Source organism: Halichoerus grypus, chromosome 6, assembly GCF_964656455.1.
Source record: "Halichoerus grypus chromosome 6, mHalGry1.hap1.1, whole genome shotgun sequence".
Lineage (NCBI taxonomy): Eukaryota > Metazoa > Chordata > Mammalia > Carnivora > Phocidae > Halichoerus > Halichoerus grypus.
This window is the reverse complement of record NC_135717.1, coordinates 93,520,749-93,541,840: the sequence shown is the minus strand read 5'-3', so window position 1 is coordinate 93,541,840 and position 21,092 is coordinate 93,520,749. Positions and strand designations below refer to the sequence as shown.

At 35.1% G+C, this 21,092-nt stretch overlaps 1 protein-coding gene across 2 annotated transcripts in view; it reads right to left on the bottom strand.

Moving 5' to 3' along the window:
* AEBP2 (AE binding protein 2) overlaps window positions 1-21,092 on the bottom strand; it is a 92,032-nt gene that overhangs the window by 17,385 nt on the left and 53,555 nt on the right. Inside the window, exons 5-9 of one of the 2 annotated variants that reach the window (XM_036073118.2) lie at window positions 20,476-20,600; window positions 14,862-14,929; window positions 11,927-12,040; window positions 9,477-9,503; window positions 7,347-8,928 (exon numbers count right to left, since the gene is read on the bottom strand). In XM_036073118.2, coding sequence (XP_035929011.1) covers window positions 8,883-8,928; window positions 9,477-9,503; window positions 11,927-12,040; window positions 14,862-14,929; window positions 20,476-20,600 — 380 coding nt within the window. In that variant the 3' untranslated portion in view covers window positions 7,347-8,882. Of the gene's footprint in view, window positions 1-7,346; window positions 8,929-9,476; window positions 9,504-11,926; window positions 12,041-14,861; window positions 14,930-20,475; window positions 20,601-21,092 lie in introns of those variants that run through there. The other variant, XM_078075703.1, reaches the window with a different exon arrangement.

The window sequence follows — 21,092 nt, the reverse complement described above, 5'->3', positions numbered from 1 at the left end:
ATAAAATCTTCAAAAAACAAAATAAGATAAAACATTCCCATGTTAAAAAAAAAAAGTGATTTAATTGGGTTTTGGTACACAGGATGTAAGGATAAGCAGTTGTCTTACTATACTCAAATTTTTTAACACAATCAACTTGAACCATTGATCATTCTTTACCACCATTTGGCAGCTGGTACGCATATCAAGTAGTATCTGTTTCTACCAGGCCTTAGGTGGAATTACTGCAGCTCGCCGCTTGTTCCAAAAGCGCCCAGGGTCCTGCTCTTGCTCAAGCCGACTCTCAAGGAATTTATAAACTCTTCATTGGAAGTGAAATGATAAACTCATCTTTATGAATGTGTAGCAACTTCACCTAGATTTTCAAAGAAAGTATGTAAATTGCATTCACCGGTCTTCTACCTTAAATCATTTCCACTATAAATTCCTCTAACTCGGGGCGCCTGGGTGGCTCAGTTGGCTTCAACTCAGATCATGATCTCAGGGTCCTGAGATCAAGCCCCGTGTTGGGCTCAGCCCCTTGGCGTGGAGTCCGCTTGTCCCTCTCCCTCTGCTCCTCCTGCTACGCGCGCTCTCTCATAAGTAAAATCTTTTTTTTTTTTAAAGAAAAAAATAAATTCCTCTAACTCATGATACCTCTGCCTTGGCTGTCTGATAAGCAGCCCAATATAAATCATTCAAAGCTTAATTCAGCTCTCCCCAAACCCTGTCCATCTTGCAGTCTTTCCCATCACTACTGAGGCTGGCAGTTCTAGCCTTCCAATATTTCACGCCAAAGTAACCTGGAGACATTCTTAACTCCCATACCACATCTGAAGCCTCAGCAAATCTACCTCCAAATGGATTTCCAAGTTCCAACTTGTTACCACCACGCATTCTGGTTCCAGATTATACTTACGGCCTTTTAAATGCTCATCCAGCCTCCGTCTTTGCTCCCTTATAGTCAATTCTTCAGTCATTAGAATGACCCCTTAAAAACAATGCAGAACATAACTTTTCTCTGCTCAGATCCTTCCAATGGCTTCCCATCTCCTCAAAGATAAAATTAGTTTTTAACGTTTTTTAATGTCTTGCTAAATGCAGCATCACCAATACCTGCAGTCATGCTAGGACAACGTGAGAAACGAATGTATATTTGAATAAATGACCTTGCCTCAAGGGTTTTTATACTTGCTCTTCTCTCTGCCAGGAATGCTCATCCCTCAGATACCTGCATGGCTTCCCACTCAGCTCCTTCAAGGCTTTGATCAAGTATCACCCATCAATAAGGACTTAATGAACTATCCTACTTAAATTGCATCACAAATTCTCTATCCCTCCCTCCATTTTGTTTTCCTTCATAGAAATTATACCACCTCACTCCCTCTGTACGTATTACTCATTTACATATTGCCTGTCATCTCCCATCCACACACTTTTAAGTTCCATGAGATCAAGAACATTTATTTTGTTCACTGCTGAACCCCTAGTATCCAGAGCAGCGCCTTACACTTTCAGAGACTCTTAAGATTCTGTGTTCCATTAATATTTTATTAAATCTGAAGGCTAACAGTTAACTTCAAGACATCCCTAGTACAACAGCAACAAATTTGCTAGAAATACTTGCTCTAACATCTCCAGTATAAATACCTAAAGACTTCCATCTTAGGCCACACAACTACCTTAAAAACTGGTAATAAGTTACTATTAAACAGGTAACTGATTTTTAAAAACTGCCTTAAAAGTATATTTAACAGTGCCTAATCACATCCCAGAAATCTTTTCTATTTAATAAATCTCAAGTAATGATCTGGAATAATAATCTTAAGTCCAAAGAGTTCAGATACTTTTGTGCCCCCACTACCTACTTAAAATACAAATAGAAAACACAGAAAAAATGTGATCACTAGATAAGCAGAAAATGTAAATATTTAGAGTATTTATCGTTCCATTTCAAAATCATTATGCTGAGTGAAAGCCAAACACCATAGAGTACATTCTGTATGATTCTATTTATTTAAATTTCAGAAAATGCACACCAATCTACATTAAGAGACTATAGCTCAGTGGTTGGCTGGGCTGGGCTGCAGAGGACACGCTACAGACAAGCAAGAGGCAACTTATGGGTGGCAATAGAAATGTGTCTTAATTGTTGTTGATTTCACGGTTATGTGCATCTGTCAAACTCACCTAATTGTACAATTAAAACTGATTCAAAGATAAAATACTTATTGAAGTTAATAAGATGAAAATGAGCTTATTTTTGTGATTACACATGATTGGAGAGCTTATTCCCCAAGAATAATCAGAAAGATGAAGGAACTTACATGAGATTTCTTCCAATGACAAGAAAAGATGCATCTAGAGTGGGTTTAACGGGATAAGAAGATATAGGGGCACCTGGGTGGCTCAGTCATTTAAGACTCTTGATTTCGGGCTCAGGTCATGATCTCAGGGTCATAGGACACAGCCCCAAGTTGGGCTCCACGCTCAGCAGGGAGTCTGCTTGTGTCCCCCTCTTCCTGCCCCTCCCCCATTTGTTCGCATCCTCTAAAATAAATAAATCTTTTTGGGGCGCCTGGGTGGCTCAGTCGTTAAGCGTCTGCCTTCGGTTGAGGCCATGATCTCAGGGCCCTGGGATCGAGCCCCACATCGGGCTCCCTGCTCCGTGGGAAGCCTGCTTCTCCCTCTCCCACTCCCCCTGCTTGTGTTCCCTCTCTCGCTGTGTCTCCCTCTGTCAAATAAATAAAATCTTTAAATAAAAAATAAAATAAATCTTTTTTAAAAAGGGGGGTAAGAAGATATAAAGATTAAGACTGTACTCTTTCAAACCATGCTCATCAAAACAAGGAGTATAAAATCCTATCAAGTTATAACAGCATGCCATTTACAAATGAAAAAACAGACACAAGGAGTTCAACTTCTCCAAAACCATAAAGTTTTCAGTTGAACTGAGAATCAAACCCAGGAAATTCTCATAACCCACTTTTCCACCTCAGACTGACTAAAATTTAAAGGTTGATAATATTTAAGTATTGGTACACTGAAGGGAAAAAACACATTCACATCCAGTTGACAGTTTATGTTGGCAGCACCTTTTCAGGAAAACATTTTGGCAATACCGAAACTTAAAATAGACACAACTCATTTAACTCTTTAAATCAGCTAATCATCCCTCCCAGGAGACAATATAGAAATCTCTCCAACGATATTTTCAAGGATGCTGCTGTATTAATCAGCAAATCTGTAAACAATGTGAACCAGTAGGGAATGACTAGATAATTTATGGAACATCATACCTGGCCATAAAAAAGAATAAAGATCTATACAGAGGTCTTGAGTAAGAGCCAAATCCTAGAACTGAGTGTGTAACAATTTAAGAAGCAAGCACAGAAGTAGTTGGGGAAGGATTCAACAAAATATTTATCTGGAGACCAGGAAAGCATGGTCAGTTGAAAGTGAGGATTTTAACTTTTATCACTATTTCCTACACTATTAATTTCTTCATTTTGGCAATTATAAACTAAAATATATTTTTTAAATACTACTGATGTTGAAGACAAATTTTGAATGAAGTGCTGACTATTCTGAATTACATTTAAATAGAAAACTAGGTATTTTGGTTGATTTAGGGAAGAACATACACAGAGGAGATACACAGAAACTTAAATAAGTTTCTTAATTTCTATAAAGAATGACATTTATGACACTACACTCTTTTAAAGCTATTATGCAGGTATTAAGAAAATATTTAAATATTAAGAAGATAACCAATTAGGCTCTCTTAATTTATGAAATTCAGGAAGACCTAACCTTGGAATCTTCTGACCTACTCTTCTGCAATGCTCGACGATGTTTATACTAAACTACTTACACTGGGCCCAGCTGTCAAGAGTAAATGCCCACATTTTACAATCTATTATTATTCCCTTGCTACACAGTCTCTAAGAAAACTGTTTTTCTAAAAGGAAAAAGGCCCAAAATGTAATAATCTTATGTAAGACATATTAGGCATAAATGAATTCCTGAAATGGTTTTAATAGGAACATATAAGTGCTTGGCAATTTCTTAATAAATTCCTAAGATTTGTAATGCAGAGATTTTTCTTTAGCAGAAGCATATAAATACTGAAGAAGAAAATAGGTCCTTTGGGGGACAATGCTCTGGGACCATGACAAAATATTAAATAAAGAAATCAAATACTCGGTAACTCCTTCAAAGTAGTGTTATTACTTAAAAATGTTACTCATAGCACTGGGGGTTATACACAACTGACTACTGAACACTACATCTGAAACTAAGTATATACTATACGTTGGCTAATTGGATTTAAATTTTTAAAAATGTTATTCATATCATAAATTGAGGTCTTACTATAAAAAAAAAATGGAGCTCTACCAAAAACTAAATTGAGCCCCTTTTTAATAAACCCAAAATGGTTAATTACAATTGAATATGTAACACCAATAATCCTTTGAGAATGTTCAGACAAACTGAAGTATAGCTCCCTTTGTAGGTTCATAAATAAAGGTACATAAACATTACCACAGTGTGGCTTAAGCCAGGTTGTTTCAACCCTACTGGTGTTTTATGGACATAATTCTCCAAAATATGTTCCTGTAACAAGTACTCACCTATGACACTCTTTCAACAAACGGACTATTTTACAGACTATTTTGTGCCATGTATCATGCTAGGGACTGGCTACGGCAGAAACACTGAAAACGACTTTACAGTGGTATTACAATGTACATTTATTTCTTCTCACACATTGCAAAAAGCAGTTTGGTATAGTGAAAAGAATACTGACCTAGAAAAAAAATGTGGTAATTACTGCTGTAGCTACTTACAACTCCTTTTTAATTTTCAGGGTAATAGAACCATGTATTATATACTATGCAAACCTGATTCAGAAAATAAATTGGACTATGTAAATATTTTAAGTTTTTTTAATTAAAAATAAAAATACAGTATTTCATTACATTTTTAAGGCTCCCGAGGCTCATAACCACCATTAGAAATGACAAAATACTCTTAACCTAAAAAGAAAAAAAAAAATGCTGCAGACCCTTATTTATATTAAAGCTGTTGGGGCGCCTAACTGGCACAGTCGGTTAAGCATTCAACTCAGTTTCGGCTCAGGCTGTGATCGGGGTGGTGATGAGGGTCGCGAGATCGAGCCCCACGTCTGGCTCTGCGTTCAGCACAGTCTGTTTCAGACTCTCTCTCCTACTCCCTGCCCCTCCCCACCAAATAAACAAATAAATCTTTAAAAAATAGTAATATAAAACTGTTAGTGCTGGAATTATAAAATCCTCCACCAAGTCACAGATTCTTTAAGAATTAAAAAAAAGGGGGTGCCCGGGGCTCAGTCGTTGGGCATCTGCCTTCGGCTCAGGTCATGATCCCAGGGTCCTGGGATCGAGCCCCACATCGGGCTCCCTGCTCAGCGGGAAGCCTGCTTCTCCCTCTCCCACTCCCCCTCCTTGTGTTCCCTCTCTCGCTGTCTCTCTCTGTGTCAAATAAAATAAAATCTTAAAAAGAAAAAAAAGAATTTAAAAAAATGTACAAAATTTTCTAATAAATTTTATCCTTTTAAGAAATAGTCTCTACATCTTCTAGAAGAATATTTTTCATTTTCAAAATGTACCATTACCTCTCCCAAAAAACCCAGAACATTCAGGGTGCCTGGCTCAGTCGGTGGAGCATGCAACCCTTGATCTCAGGATTGTGAGTTCAAGCCCCGTGTTGGGTGTAGAGATTACTTAAAAATAAAGTCTTAAAACAAAACTCCAAAACATTCAAATGATATACAGGATTTAACTGCCTTTCTAAGAAAGACTATATGTTTATTAGCATTTCCTTGTAGGTCTGCAACCCTAGGCCTTGTTTTACAGATAAATATCAGTTTTTCATACTGAGAAGCTACCTAAACTAAGAATTTGTGTTTGCCTTTTAAAGAACTCTGCAGAGGTATTAAAGACTTAAAAAAAAAAATATTAAGCATATAGAAAGCCCCCACCAACTATTTTACAGACTTCAACCATATTTTCCCATTTTAAATTTTATCTGAGTATCTAACACTTCTGTTAATCATATATTATTAAAACAAGAATTCAAATAGCAAACGATAAAAGATGTTTTAAATAACTGTGGCAAATTCTAATCCTTTTAAGAGTACTTGTATATTTAAAACATTTTATTAAGGTGTGAAAGGGAAAAAAGTTTTACAGTCAAAGATTTACTGACATGATTATCAATGCTTTCAATCAGAGTAAAACAAATCTTAAAATATGCATTGAGAGGTAATTACTCTTCCATCTTAATTTCCTTTCATCTGAAATTCAGAAGTCATGTGTGTCCACTTTAGGGAAGATTTATATAGGAAAAAGTTTATTAGAAAAATAAACAACTTTAAATTTTACAATATTTTCCACTTCCAAAATTCTTTTATATAGAGGAGATGTGCCTTATGATTTAAATATAATCTGATTTACAAAATCTCATTTAGTCCTAAGGATACAAAAACACAAATGGTGAAATGTTAGTAACTATTAAGAAATTCAATGTAAATTTTTTTAAAAAACACCATTTGTTGCAGGTACCTAATATAGCAATATTTACTGAAAAGTATAAATGACTTTCACTGAAATTTACTGTACTGGCTTATTACCAAAATTAATACTATAAGATTAAAATGTAGATTAATTTGTGTGACCCAGGTGTGTTTTTTCAAAAATTTTATCGACTATACCAGGAATTGGCAAATTTTTCCTTAAAAGGTCAGACACGAAGTATTTTGGGTTTGCAGGCCTTCTGTTCTCACTACTCAGCTCTGCCACTACAGGGAGAAAGCAGTCACAGACAACGCGGACATGAATGGATACGCCTGTGGGCTGCAGTTTGCCTGCTGCTGAACTATACAATGGATTCTGAATAAGAGACTGATAATTTCAGGTGCCATATTCCAAATACATCATATATGGGGGTTAGGAGGAAGAATATAAATGGTAAACATCACTTAATGAACTATTTTTGGTTAAAATTTTCACACTTATTTCCCAACCTTAATTGCATGTGTGTATACATGTATATATACAAGTTATAAAACTATTTCGTTTTAATTCCATATTCTTTTTGGTGTGTTAATATATAGTATCAGACCAAAGTCAGATAAGCAGCAAAGTACCATGAGTGATTGAGTACTCAGAGGCTAATCAATAACCATGAAATTTGATTCTGACATCTAAATATTTCCAAACAATGAAAAAACTAATTTATTTGCTGTGCCCTTAAAGAAAATATGAGATGTGTATTTCAGATGTCGTTTTAAAATTTAATTGAATTGTTACAATTTTGAAGCTAAATGTGATTTGCTTTGTTTTATTAGAAAAAATACTCAGGCAAGGTCTACAATCATCGGTCAATTAAGAATGACTTACAAGAACATGAGGCAATAAAATAAAAAATACAGGTACAAACTATATATCTGAAACACTTCTATTTGGCAATTTTATAACAAATCAAAATTTTAAAAGAACAAAGGAGATTGCAGATTACTTCGTAGATACAGAATAAAGCAATTGATGAAGTGCTTAAGCAAAAGAAAACAAAAAAAAAGTAAAACACACTGCTTTTCTTTTCTTTTCAAAAATAAAATCACATTTGCTACAGATCAAATGGATAATACCCTTATTAAACAACCATTCCAGAATGTCTTCTAGTAGCAGTGCTTTTATTTGCACTTCATTTAATTTTATATGACTCATTTCATGTATATAGCTCTTTACCCCACTGTTAACGAATAAAGTCTCCCATAATTTTTATTCTTTTTAAAATTTTTTAAAGTAAATGAGAAATGACTTATGTATCATGGAACTTTTCCCATTTTGGAACCAAAGGCTTAATTCTATATTTTTGTCTATTCTTTAAAAAATTTAGTGTAAAAATTGCTGGTTTTTATATCACTGTAGTAAAGTGAAAACTCCTCAATCAGGAGTATTTTCTGCAGTTTGACTGCATATAACCACATATACTTTACAATATGTCCTTCCAACAGTAAGGAAATAATTGATTTCACGGTCACTGTCAGAAATGAGTGCCATAATTCTATTATGGGTATAGGTCCTCCCTCAAAGACTTTCTGGAAGGATGTTCAATGTGTTTTGTTCTTATAGATATTAACAGTAGTACATAGTCCCTTAAGTCTGCAAAGACATTTATTGTTAAAGAAGGTGCTTTATTAACAATTCCTCTGGCAGCACTAGTGAATTACAATATCCTTCAATATTATTTCTACCCATAATATATACATTTAACTTTCATGCCTCTAGAAAAACATCTACAGTACATTTCATAATATAAAAATATATTACAAATCTGCTGAATTATTTACAAGCAATGTTCTATTATCTCTATGCAACATTTGTTTGATACAATACTAACAAGTTACACATATTTCCATTTCTGTAAGTTAAAAAAAATCCATATGGCTTCTTGCTTACCAAGCAAGAAAGTGATTTTATTTTCCTTTTCAAAACCAACTTTGGTGCATAAAGGATTCAGTTTGAAAAAAACTTAAAAAAAAAAAAAAAAAAAAAAGAATACAATTTTTCTTACGTTAAGAAAAAACAACTCATAAACCAAATGCTTTCCTCAGAAAAAAAAAAATTAGAGGCTTATATAGGTTAAAATGAAAATATGAGGATTATTCAAATAATTTGAAATAGAGGTTTTTCAAAAACCGTTAACAGATTAGTTATATAGGTAAATATTAACATACTGTACTCCATGAGAAAACCCTAGTCCTGAAAAGGGAGCCACCAGACATACTGCAACACTCTTTAACAGAAATTTTCAGCCCTAATTCGATAGACGAATTTTTAGTTGATTGCAAATGTCGTTCACTGTTTGCTTAAATACAAATTGAACACTTTTCTTATCAGAGTTCTGCAAAAGAACACAAATGGCAACCAATCACATCTATTTATCATAATTGAAAGGTAAATTATCTCTTGATAATTTTCATTGTCTAAATATTTCCTAATATGACTTCAAATCAATAGACACTGTCAAGACAAATATCCTTACAGTGCTTTTGGTATTTTTAAGGGCACATGTTGTAATTGTTTTCTTTCCAATATAAACTACTGTAATCGCTAAAAGGGGGGAAAAAAAGCAGCTTAAAGCGGCAAGCATGCAAAGCCTTTAAGAAGCTGTTCCACTAAGTTGCCAGAAGAGTGTTTGCTCAGTCTCCCACAGTACCATTCCATGAAAATGTGGATATACAGTAATATATTAATATATTCCACAGAAGAGCCTACTTCATTCACAGAATGTTTACACTAAGCATAAATATTATTCTAAATACTGGATTTAAGAAAAAAAAAAGGAAAGGGGTTGACTCTAATGTGCAACTTTTACTAAACCCATTGTCAGTGACTAAGACTGCAGGTGTCCCCGCTTGTTTGCTTTTTATGTATTTATTTATTTTTTACCTCTTCAACCTCTTCTGCGGCATTGTTCTAAAAAAAGAGAAAAGGAATATTCTTTTATTCAACTGAATCAAAACACATTAAGTATTACAAAAGAGACATTAAAAACATTAAATAAGATATAGGCAATGTGATAATCATTGATCATTAAAATTTATTTCCAAAGCATTCACACTTTAATGGATGCAAACTCAGTTACCTAATACAGCTTTTTAATAAATCCTTTTTATGTAACCTGATTCTGAAAGAGATTCTCATGCTTAACACATGCACTTTAACCAACTAGGACTTTAAAACTGATGCTTAAATCTTAAATAAATTATGTTCTTTTTAGTTTCATTTTGAAGGTATGTTTTTGGAAGGTTTGTCATGGTTTCATTTTGAGATGTGTATAAGCCACAAAGTAATTCTCCTAAAACAAGTTAGAACAAATGCTTTTTTACCTCATTTCACAAGTTTTCAAAATCAAAACCCAGCCCTTGCTCACATGTTACACCACAGCAAACGCTGCCAGTTCTATTAATCTGTACCACTTTAGGAAAGACTCAATTCTAATTTCCGGAACAGTAGAAGCATGAAAGTTTAAACTCAAAATTAAATGTTAAGACCCGGGCAGGGATTGGAGGAGGGGGGTGAAATACAGTTAAAGAAAATTAACTCCACAGATGCATTTAATATGTCTTAAGAACATGTTCATTACCCAAAAATGAAATCCATAAGAACTGTAGATGTACACTTTTGAGAACATGCAATGGAATTCCTACGCCCTTTTGGACAGTAGTTCTGCACCTGAATGCTTTTTTTTTTTAAGTCACTAAAAATATTCACTAAAATATCTAATTCGCTTCCTATATACACAAGAATTACAAAAATAAGCTGGTCTGTGAAAAAGGAAGACCCTTAGAGAGGGGGAAGTAGAATGCAGGGCAGAAACACAGAAGTTAGTCTGAATCTTATAATTAAGATTCATGCCCCTTTGTCAACCCTCTGCCTAAGGGATGTTTACAACCAGTTCTAATAGCAGGGTGGCTTTCCCAAAATATCACTCTTTTAGAATGCTAATTTTAATTACTACCTTCAAAGAGTAAGCAGAAATAAACCCTAAATTAAGTACCAGTAAATAAAGAATATTCAATTATTTTCTTATAAAGAGAAAGGTAAATCGTGACTTTCCCGTATTTTTGGTAGTGGATTTTCTTCAATCTTCTCCTTTAAGGTAATTTCACTATTTACTACACTAGTTAACCTCTTGTTAACATAGTTCATCCCACAAAAAACCAAGTTGTTATGGTACTTATTATTAGCACCTTCATCAGAAGACATTTAAAATAAATTTGGGAGGGGAGTAGGGAAAACTCAAGAGTCTCAATGTTTCCACATGGCAAGGCCCATTATGTTAAAATTTCATTCTCAGAAGATATCTCCAATTATAAGAAATCCTATTATACTGAATAACATTCCAAAAATTGAGTCATAGAATGAACAGAACCTTCAAAGTGTTTAACTGCTTCAGAATTTGGCATAGATCACGGTCTCTTTATGACAGCTAAAATTCATATTTGGGATTATCAATTATTATATTCTATCTTATATTCTTATTCAACCTATCCCTATGCAAAATACATATCAAATTAAAACTGATTTTAAAAACACAGGAAGTTTGCTCATGAAGAGTGCTTTTAAGCATTTGCACCACTTTCTGAATCACCCTAGTATATGTCATTTGGATGGAGGCAGAAAGGAGAGTTCAGTCACATACTATCCGTGTAACCTTGGGCAAGCTACTTAAACTCTTGCCTCAGTTTTCCAATCTGTAAAACAGAGATAGTAACACCTACTTCACAGGCTGCTGTGAGGATGAAGTATATGTAAAGCACCTAGCAAAGTGACTCAGCACATAGTCAGAAATGTTGGTCTCTTCTCCTTCCCCCCCTATACCTTCATAAGCACAGCACACTAAAACAAAGGTCAGATCAGAAAGTTATTAGCAACGTGAACACTGAGCTACCTCTTAAAAACAAACACAACAATATTTAAACTGCTCTACTAAAAAGTTTGGGTGGAGTATAAGTTTAAAGATTCAACCATTTATGGTATTTTAGGGCACATGGGATATATTCCCAGACCCACAAAAGTCTGGTATTATAGAAAGAATTACATACTTAAACAAAAGGCACTTATTTTCAAAATACTATATATATTACACTCTAAGCTACATAAGATAAATCGGGAAGTAAAGTGGCATATAAACTTTACCAAAATATTATCTTTCTGGATCCTACAAATTTATAAACGTTTGTGATGGAATTTCCATATACAAAGCTCCAGAAAGCAAACTATGCTTGGTACTGAAATTCAGTACTTAAAAATAAGTCCTAACCTTATATCCAAAATTTAGGGAGATTTACGATTACAATTCAAAAAGTAAAACATCCAATCAAGAATTAAATTACCTGTATATGTTTGGATCCAAAAGCAAGGCAGTATCTTTGGGTAGCTTTGATAAATGAACTACTTTAGTTTTTAATTGATGTCGTTCACTTTCATTCACCCACACGTCAGGCAGACTATGTAAAAAACAAGTCATAAATGAAATAACATTAATCTTAAGCTTACTCTTCATATAACTTCACATTACCCAGACTTTTCTGCTGGGTTAACAAGCTTTTCAGGAGCCAAGAACAGCAATGGGATGCAGAGTCTCAGCTAAAAAATGGCAGTGAAATTTCAGGCATGAATTTGGGAATGAGTTAGGAATTTCTGGTGGCAAAGCCGTATCAAACCTGGAAACATGAATTATAAAACACTGTCTTAATTCACGGAGTAAAATTCATATTTGAGCTTGACTTGACATTTTGACAATGAGCTGCTTTTTATTTTTATTTTTTTATTGAATTACAGTTGACTTACAATGTTATATTAGTTTCAGGTGTACTACATAGTAAATTCAACAATTCTAGACATTACTCTGTCACCGTATCACATTATTATAGTACTACTGACTATATTCCTTATGCTGACACCAAGGTTTGTTTTTTTTTGTTTTTTTTTAAGATTTTATTTATTCATTCGAGACACAGAGATACAGAGAGAGCAAGAGCATGAGCAGGGGGAGAGGCAGAGGGAGAGGGAGAAACAGGCTCCCCGCCGAGCCAGGAGCCGGACACGGGGCTCGATCCCAGGACCCTGGGATCATGACCCGAGCCGAAGGCAGACGCCCAACCATCTGAGCCACCCAGGCGCCCCAACACCAAGTTTTTTAATGAAGAAATAAGTAAACACTCCACTAGATTAAAACCCATGTAAAAAAATGCAAGTGATCAAATCCTGAATTCAAAGAAAGCTAATCCTACCGGGAAATTCAAATAAAAGCATTCTGATATTTGGACTGATCAATTTCCAAAATACTAAGAATACACATATATTTCAATATATCTTAAAGGAACTATGTTTTTAACCTTAATATAAAAAGAGCTCTTACAAATCAGTATGAAACAGGTGAATACTCATTGGGGGAAAAAGGGACAGGGGAGACAAAGGACACAAACCCAACAATTCACCAAAGATTAAAAAGTTTAAAAATTATATGTAATCATAGAAATACAAAATTTGTGATAATAATCAATGTATTAATAGTAAGCCAGAGAAATAAGCTCTCTAATGTAGTAGGTGGGATTATAATTGGCACAAACTTTCAGGAAGGCAATGTGTATCGAAAACCATTAACATTTTGCAGTTTGCGTATTGATTTTAATAGCTCTTAACAGTAGAGAAAAATGGGTAACTTCAATGTTTCAGCTAAAAAGGAGCTCATTAAATAAATTTTACAAAGCCATTTCAAAATATTTTACAGTAGCATATCCACAAAACCTGGGTGGGGAGGGGGGAAAGTGGTGGAAAGTATGTTCTACATTAATGGCAGTTTGATAGTCACAGATTCAAAAAAAAAAAGCTAGATTTCTTTACCAATATGCTAGCATGTATTGTAAACTCCCAAATCTATTTAAGAACTCTTAATTCATGGGGCACCAGTGACTCAGTCTGTTGAGCATCTGACTCTTGATTTCGGCTCAGGTCATGATCTCAGGGTTTTGAGATAAAGCCCCACGCCGGGCTCCACACCCAACATGGAGCCTGCTTAGGATTCTCTCTCTCCTTCGGCCCCTTTCCACCCCCGCCCTTCTCTTAAAAAAAAAAAAAAAAAAAAAAGAATAAGAACTCTTAATTCACATCACATTCATTAACATCTCCTTAGAATGAGAAAATATTATAGAAAGGTATTTAATAACAAAGACAAATGTTAACCACATACTACTGATTTCTGAAAAACCAAGGATACATGAGATTCCATCCACTTAACTTTATTCTATTCTTGGTAGTTTTTTATTTTATCCAAAATTTCTATGATACACTTTCATTACCTTTTCTAACAAGAAAAAAAAATTTTTAATGAAAAGATAAAAGGAAAATTGAACATGAAATGTCTGATTAAGGGATGCCTGGGTGGCTCAGGTGGTTAAGCATCTGTCTTTAGCTCAGGTCATGATCCCAGGATCCTGGGATGGAGCCCCACCATCAGGCTCTCTGCTCAGTGGGGAGCCTGCTTCTCCCTTGCCCTCTGCCCCTCCCCCTGCTTGTGCGCGCTCTCTCTCTCTCTCTGTTAAATAAATAACAATCTTTGGGAAAAAAAAAAAAGAAAGAAAAGAAAGAAATGTCTAATTAAGGAGCACGCGAGCCAGAAAAACATAACCTGCTAGAAAACTAGCCAATTGATTTTTCTTTAAAATACCTTGTGTGGTAAAAAACATTTAGAAATTTTTTAAATAAACGATTCAAACAAAGGCACAACTAAGGCTGCTTGCATACTACCTAAGGGTCACTGAAAATCCTAAAAATAATCACATAATCACATCCTAAAAATGATGCTATTACAACTTTTATTAAAAACAGTAAAAAAGGAGCGCCTGGGTGGCTCAGTCGTTAAGCATCTGCCTTCGGCTCAGGTCATGATCCCAGGGTCCTGGGATCGAGCCCCGCATCGGGCTCCCTGCTCAGCGGGAAGCCTGCTTCTCCCTCTCCCACTCCCCCTGCTTGTGTTCCCTCTCTCGCCGTGTCTCTCTCTGTCAAATAAATAAATAAAATCTTTAAAAAAAAAAAAAAAAAACACAAAACAGTAAAAAAGCTAGTTGTAAAGCTTATACCTTGACCCAGGTACTCTAAGAGCTTCCACAGATTATCTTTTTAATACTGACAAGTCAAAATGTTTTGCAGTTTAATTTCTGTAATTCTTTTATGATATTCAAATCCAGTAACTTAAGTAATTTTTTAGTATAAAATTTTAATAAAAATAAGAGTCTATTCATTATACATAGTATTCCAAATACTTACATGTCTTCAGGCATCCAATGAAGCAAAAGTTTTATCTTTCCAGAATCCTCTTTTCTCTTAGCTATTACCTAGCAATGATATAAAAGAGATCATAAAAATGATTTGTAGAACATTATTTTAATATATCAATAAAAAGCACTTTTGATCCTAATCAAGATTTTTTAAGTGTTCATATCCTAGACCATTTATTACTACAATATTTTGTTCTGACCTGCTTTGAGAAGCTTCACCTTTGATAATGTATTTTCACAAAAAAGAGAAAAAAGGAGTTGAAGTTTTGCATTGCCAAATACTAACACCATGTTAACTTTATTAAGGGACTGAAAATGCTATTTATTTTACTATCAATTAAAGTCTGAAGATCAGCTAGATTGCCAACCAAAAATCCGTATTGGCTGGAATATCTTTTTTTTTCTAAAGATTTTATTTGTTTATTTGACAGAGAGAGACACAGCGAGAGAGGAAACACAAGCAGGGGGAGTGGGAGAGGGAGAAGCAGGCTTCCTGCCGAGCAGGGAGCCCGATGCGGGGCTCCATCCCAGGACCCTGGGATCATGACCTGAGCCGAAGGCAGACGCTTAACAACTGAGCCACCCAGGTGCCCCTGGCTGCAATATTCTTGAAGAACAAGTAAAAGAGTAAAGAAAAAATAACAACAGCTGAGATAGGAAAAGTCTCTAATTTATGACTAAGATATTTATTGTTTGCTTGGATGTTTGTTTGCTGGTTGGTCTGTGTTATTTTAAATGAAACATTAGCCGATCAGTGTTTAGGTTCAGTTATAAGGAATCTACAGATCAAAGTTAAATGGTGGATCAAGTGAATAAAAAGACCAAATAATATAAAACGTAAAAAAGGCAACATACTTGACATTCATTACCAGATTCTGAAAATTTAAGGAAATGCTTAAATAACTGACCAAAATTGTTATTTTATAACTCTTACAACTTCCATATTAACAAAATTAGCACTTTAGTGTTCTCATAATCTAAATCTCAGTATTTTTACCAAGTTTAAGCAGCAGCCACCTCAAACTATATTAGAACTAAGTAAAAACAGCACTTTATAAAAAAATACCTCTATTCCCATTATTTAAAAACCAACACTAACTCTAGACCTGGCAATGAGATTAATTTAAGAGCCCAAAGACAGATCTGAAGATGTTGAAACAAAATACCTCTACAAAAAAATAAGACATGAAAACAATGCAAACCAACCAAGCACAGCAAGGCAACTAACTGGTAACTAGGATTCTGCTGACCTCTTCTGGAGAAGGCTCAAAAGAAAACGTTTCAATTAAAGAAGTAAGACAAATTAGGCCAACTGCACAGTACGTACCTCACAACCTATTTTTCTGCAAACTGTTTCACTATCAGTATGGTTATTTCCTGTAATTGCTTATTTGGTTGCTAGGAAACTTAAATTTGCAGTTAATATTGAATAGTCTGCCTACTAAAAGAAGTGATTCAGGGCGCCTGGGTGGCTCAGTTGTCAGGCGTCTGCCTTCGGCTCGGGTCATGATCCTGGGGTCCTGGGATCGAGCCCCGCATCGGGCTCCCTGCTCGGCGGGAAGCCTGCTTCTCCTCCCTCTCCCTACTCCCCCTGCTTGTGTTCCCTCTCTCACTATGCCTCTCTCTGTCAAATAAATAAAATCTTTAAAAAAAAAAAAGAAGTGATTCTATTTAACACATACCACCTCCATCAAAACCTTCCTACTCATGGAATTTGGGAGGTCCACCTAACCCCCTTCTTTTCTACTGTGTCCAGTGAAGTACCTTTTCCCATACTGTTACCTCTTCCTTCCACACTTTCCTCAGGAAAAAGCACTCCTCAGATTACACTCTACCTTTGTGGCTCTTCCTCAGTTCAAGGTATTCATGCATCCCTGATGTGACTTCAGGGTGCAAATCACTCTTATTCGTTAGTTTTTTATTGTATGGCAAACATTAAGTATCATGTTCTTAAAACCTCTCAGATATTTTCTACAGCTAAAAAACTGATTTTCATGTTCACAGACGATTTTGACGCAGTGAATTAAAAAAATTTTTTTTCCAGACTCCTAATATCACCAGTTTTTAGTTCCTTCATTCTTTTGATCATCTCTGTTCTTCCCATGGTGAACCTAAAGATTTCATCACAAGAAGCTGCTCTAATGAAAGCATGTGAACATTGGTGCTTCATTTTCAAAACACAAGCTTATTCACTGTCACCATCATTATTCCTTAATATTCATGATACTTGCTCATTACTAAACCATTATTTCATCAGATCTATTGCCCTTTAAAATCAGTGATAAGCCCCAAACCTCATTCCTTACACTTCTTCTCTATTTATACTTAGTTCCTAGGTGATCATATCCAGTCTGATTCCTTTAAATACCACTAATATGCTGAAAATGTCCATATTTGTATCTGCAGCCACACCTCTCCTCTGGGCTCGAACTCTTACATCCATCTGGCTAAGTGAAAGAGGCAATAGATTCTCTATTGAATGTGTCAAAAATTAAGCTCTTGACACTGCCCTCTCCCTCAATCTGCTCTCCCCAAATTCTCTGTTAGATGGCAACTCCATCCTTTTGTCCAGTTGCCCAGGCCAAAAGCAGTGGAGTTATCCTTTACTTTATCAAACACAACATCTGATCCATCCATAATTCTGGTCAGTACTTTTTTTTTTTTAAGATTTTTTTTTTTTTATTAGAGAGAGAGTACGAGCAGGGGGAGCAGCAGGCAGAGGGAGAGGGAGGAGGAGCCCGATGCGGGGCTCAATCCCAGGACCCTGAGATCATGACCTGAGCCGAAGGCAGACGCTTAACCGTCTGAGCCACCCAGGCCCTCCATGGTCAGTACTACTTTCTAAAGATATTCAGAATCTAACAATTCTTAGCATCTCCACTGTAACCATTCTGGCCTTTTCTCACCTCAGATACTAAAAGGACTGATCCTCTTTTCCCCATCCTGACCTACATTCTGTTTTCAACACAGAAACCCAAGTGAGCACATTAAAATCCACATGAGAGGAAAGAGATCAGTGAAGTTTTACACTAGAAAACTTTTGAGTGATGGGAATGTTGTATATCTTAATTGTGGCGGCCGGTGGTGGTTTCATAGATCAAGTGTCAAAACTCATAAAACTGTATACTTTAAATGGGTGCAGTTTATATTTATTATACCTCAATAAAAATTTCAAAACAAAAAATCACATCAGATCATGGCTACTCAAACTTCTTCAATGGCTTTCAATCACACAAAGAATAAAAACCAAAGTCTTAGTCCAACAAGATTCTCCCCCTATTACCTCTCTGACTTAACTCCTACTCTCTGCCTTCTCGCATACTTGGCATATTTTCAGACATACTTAGCATATTCCTATTTTTCAATTTTATATTTGATTTTCCCTCTAGCTATGACGTTCATCCCCCTAATAATTGAATGGCTCATACCCCCACTTCCTGTAAGTTTTTGCAACTTACTACTATTTCATCTTGTTTATCATGTCTCTTCCAGTAGACACAGTTGTTTTGTTTTAATGGTTTTGTTCACTGTTGTATCATTAGTACACAGTAGGTGCTCAATATTTAAGTGAATGAACAAACAGGTACTAATGCCATACTTTGGGTCTGGTGACCACATCTTACTTACTGACCTTTGACAAAAAGAACAATTATAGACCTACCAAATCATAAACCTGTGTTATCAAACTTCAAAGGAGGATTTCAGGGGTGCCTGGGTGTTCAGTTGGTTAAGGATCTGCCTTCAGCTCGGTCATAATCCCAGGGTTCTGGGATGGAGCCCTGTGTCGGGATCCCTGCTCAGCGAGGAATGTGTTTCTCCCTCTCCCTTTGCCCCTCCGCCCACTTGTTCTCTCTTCTCTTCCTCTCTCAAATAAATAAAATATTTTAAAAACAATAACAACAAGGGAGGACTTTAACCATTACTGCTGAACAAGTACCTGATCTTGCTGAATCCCAACAGAATTCCCAATACAGCCATTTTAACTTTGTCTTCTCTAACTCTAATTTTCCTTTCAACCCTTTCATTCTTATTTAGATAACTATATTTCCAATGTTCTTTTTTTAATCCAATGTTCTTTAAAAGAGAATAAATAACGGTGCACCTTTCCTCAAACCAAACTCACAACACATGCTCTAATCTCAGAAAATGTCCCTTGCTTTCGGTCTAATCTTTACATTTCTTGCCCTTCATTCTGGTAATCATAATCAAAATTGGGAATGTTTCACTGGAAGTATACATAAAAGAAAAAGTGAAAATGCAATGCAACAGAGTTATAGGAGATGGAAAAAATATTCAAACCAGTAGAGAAACTGGTATCAATACTGATTTTTTTAGGCAGCTCTTTCTGCCCACAGGTCCTGTCTCCATGCTATACTAAAACCACGTTTTTGCACCAATAATAATAATAATAGATCTTTTGTATTTAATTCTTGTGCATTCTGACTGATATAAGAAATAAAACCTAAATTTAGTATATTTTATATTTCAACAGTCAAAATTAAACAATCCCTTTCTCCAGGGTTTCAAATCACCAAGGTCTGGTCTAAAATTTATCTCTACTAACTTACCTACACCAAAATACACCAATTTAAGGATGACTGGATAATAAAATGGCAAGGGGCATGGGAATAAAGAACAACTCTCTGTTACTTCCTAGCTAACCAAAAATAAAAGTATTTATTGCTTTTTCAAATTTGACACTTGAAATTTGAACTTGATACTGAACATAGCCATTCAAACAAATATACAGACTGCCTACTATGTGTCAAGGCACAATTACAGAAATTTAGGATACATCAGTAGAATAAACAAAAACTCCCTCCTTCACAAATCTTTAATCTGTGCCCGTTATCTTATTTAATTCCAACTTTAGATGTGTTCTGGGGGGTGAGGGAGAAGCATGTAAGCACTTACGGCTATGAGTTAAAAAGAGTCTAATATTCTAATTTTACAAATGAAGAAAGCAGAAAAGACACCTAGTTTAAGGTTAGAGCCTGAACTTCAAATGCCTACAAGCCCAAATGTCACCCCAATATTCCTAAATAGCTCAAATTAAAGGCTAAAATATTCAATGTAATCATCAAAATGTTGAATTGTGGAAAATACAGTTAACTCTTGAACAATGCAGAGGTTAGGACTGCCAACCACCCATATTATCGAAAATCCACGTTTAACTTTTGACTCCCCAAGAACTTTACAACAGTCTACTGATCAGAAGCCTTACTGATAACATAAACAGTCGATTAATATATTTTATACATTATATGTATTATATACCATATCTTCTAATAAACTAGAAGAAAATATTAAGAAAATCATAAGGAAGAAAAATACATTTACAGTACTTTACTATATTTATTGAAAAAAAATCTGTGTTAAGTGGACCTGTGCAGTTCAAACCCATGTTAAGAGTTAACTGTATTTGCTTTATAACCAACAATACATGTAATTTTTAAAATATTGATAAAGCAGAACTTTTTGTGATTTTGTTAAAATATATTTTAAGATTTTGAGCAGTTTAGAAATATGATTGTGAAAGTCAAAATACATGTTCTTGCAAACCTACATTGATAATTAAAAAAAAAACAATAACAAATACTTACAGTACTATGAAAAACAACACTGTGCCCCTTCCCTAAACTTTCTATATGAGCTGAGAGGTTAAAGCATATGGCTCGATGTCTTATCGCATCCAGTGTTTGTGCATCGAAGAAATCATGTGGTCGTGCTAAAAGTCAATACAAAAAGGTAAAGAATATTTAGAAAAATGTAACAATCTGCCAAGATTTTCCACAAAAATATGTAAGAAGAAGGATTGAAACAATTAACATACGTATCTGGTATTTAAATAAAAAATTTTATTTTGCTTTCAGAACACGGGGTCTACCTGACAAGAAGGATACACAAAAGTAGACTTCCAACTAATGAGTGAATGTGGGTTAACTATGCCCATTGGTGTGTGAGGTTCTAACCTTAGGCCTCATGATTCCACACTACAGCTACTATCTTTCCCATATAATTTCATATTTTATTTCAGTACCTCTCCTGAGCACCAGTCCTGTATTTTCAACAATCTGATGAGTATCTCATCTATCAGTATGCTGAGATCTAATTCACCACAGCCAAATATATAAAATACATGTCATGAATATTCTATATTAACATGTGATCAAAAATTTTCCAAATCTGGGGCACCTGGCTGGCTCAGTTGGAGGAGCAA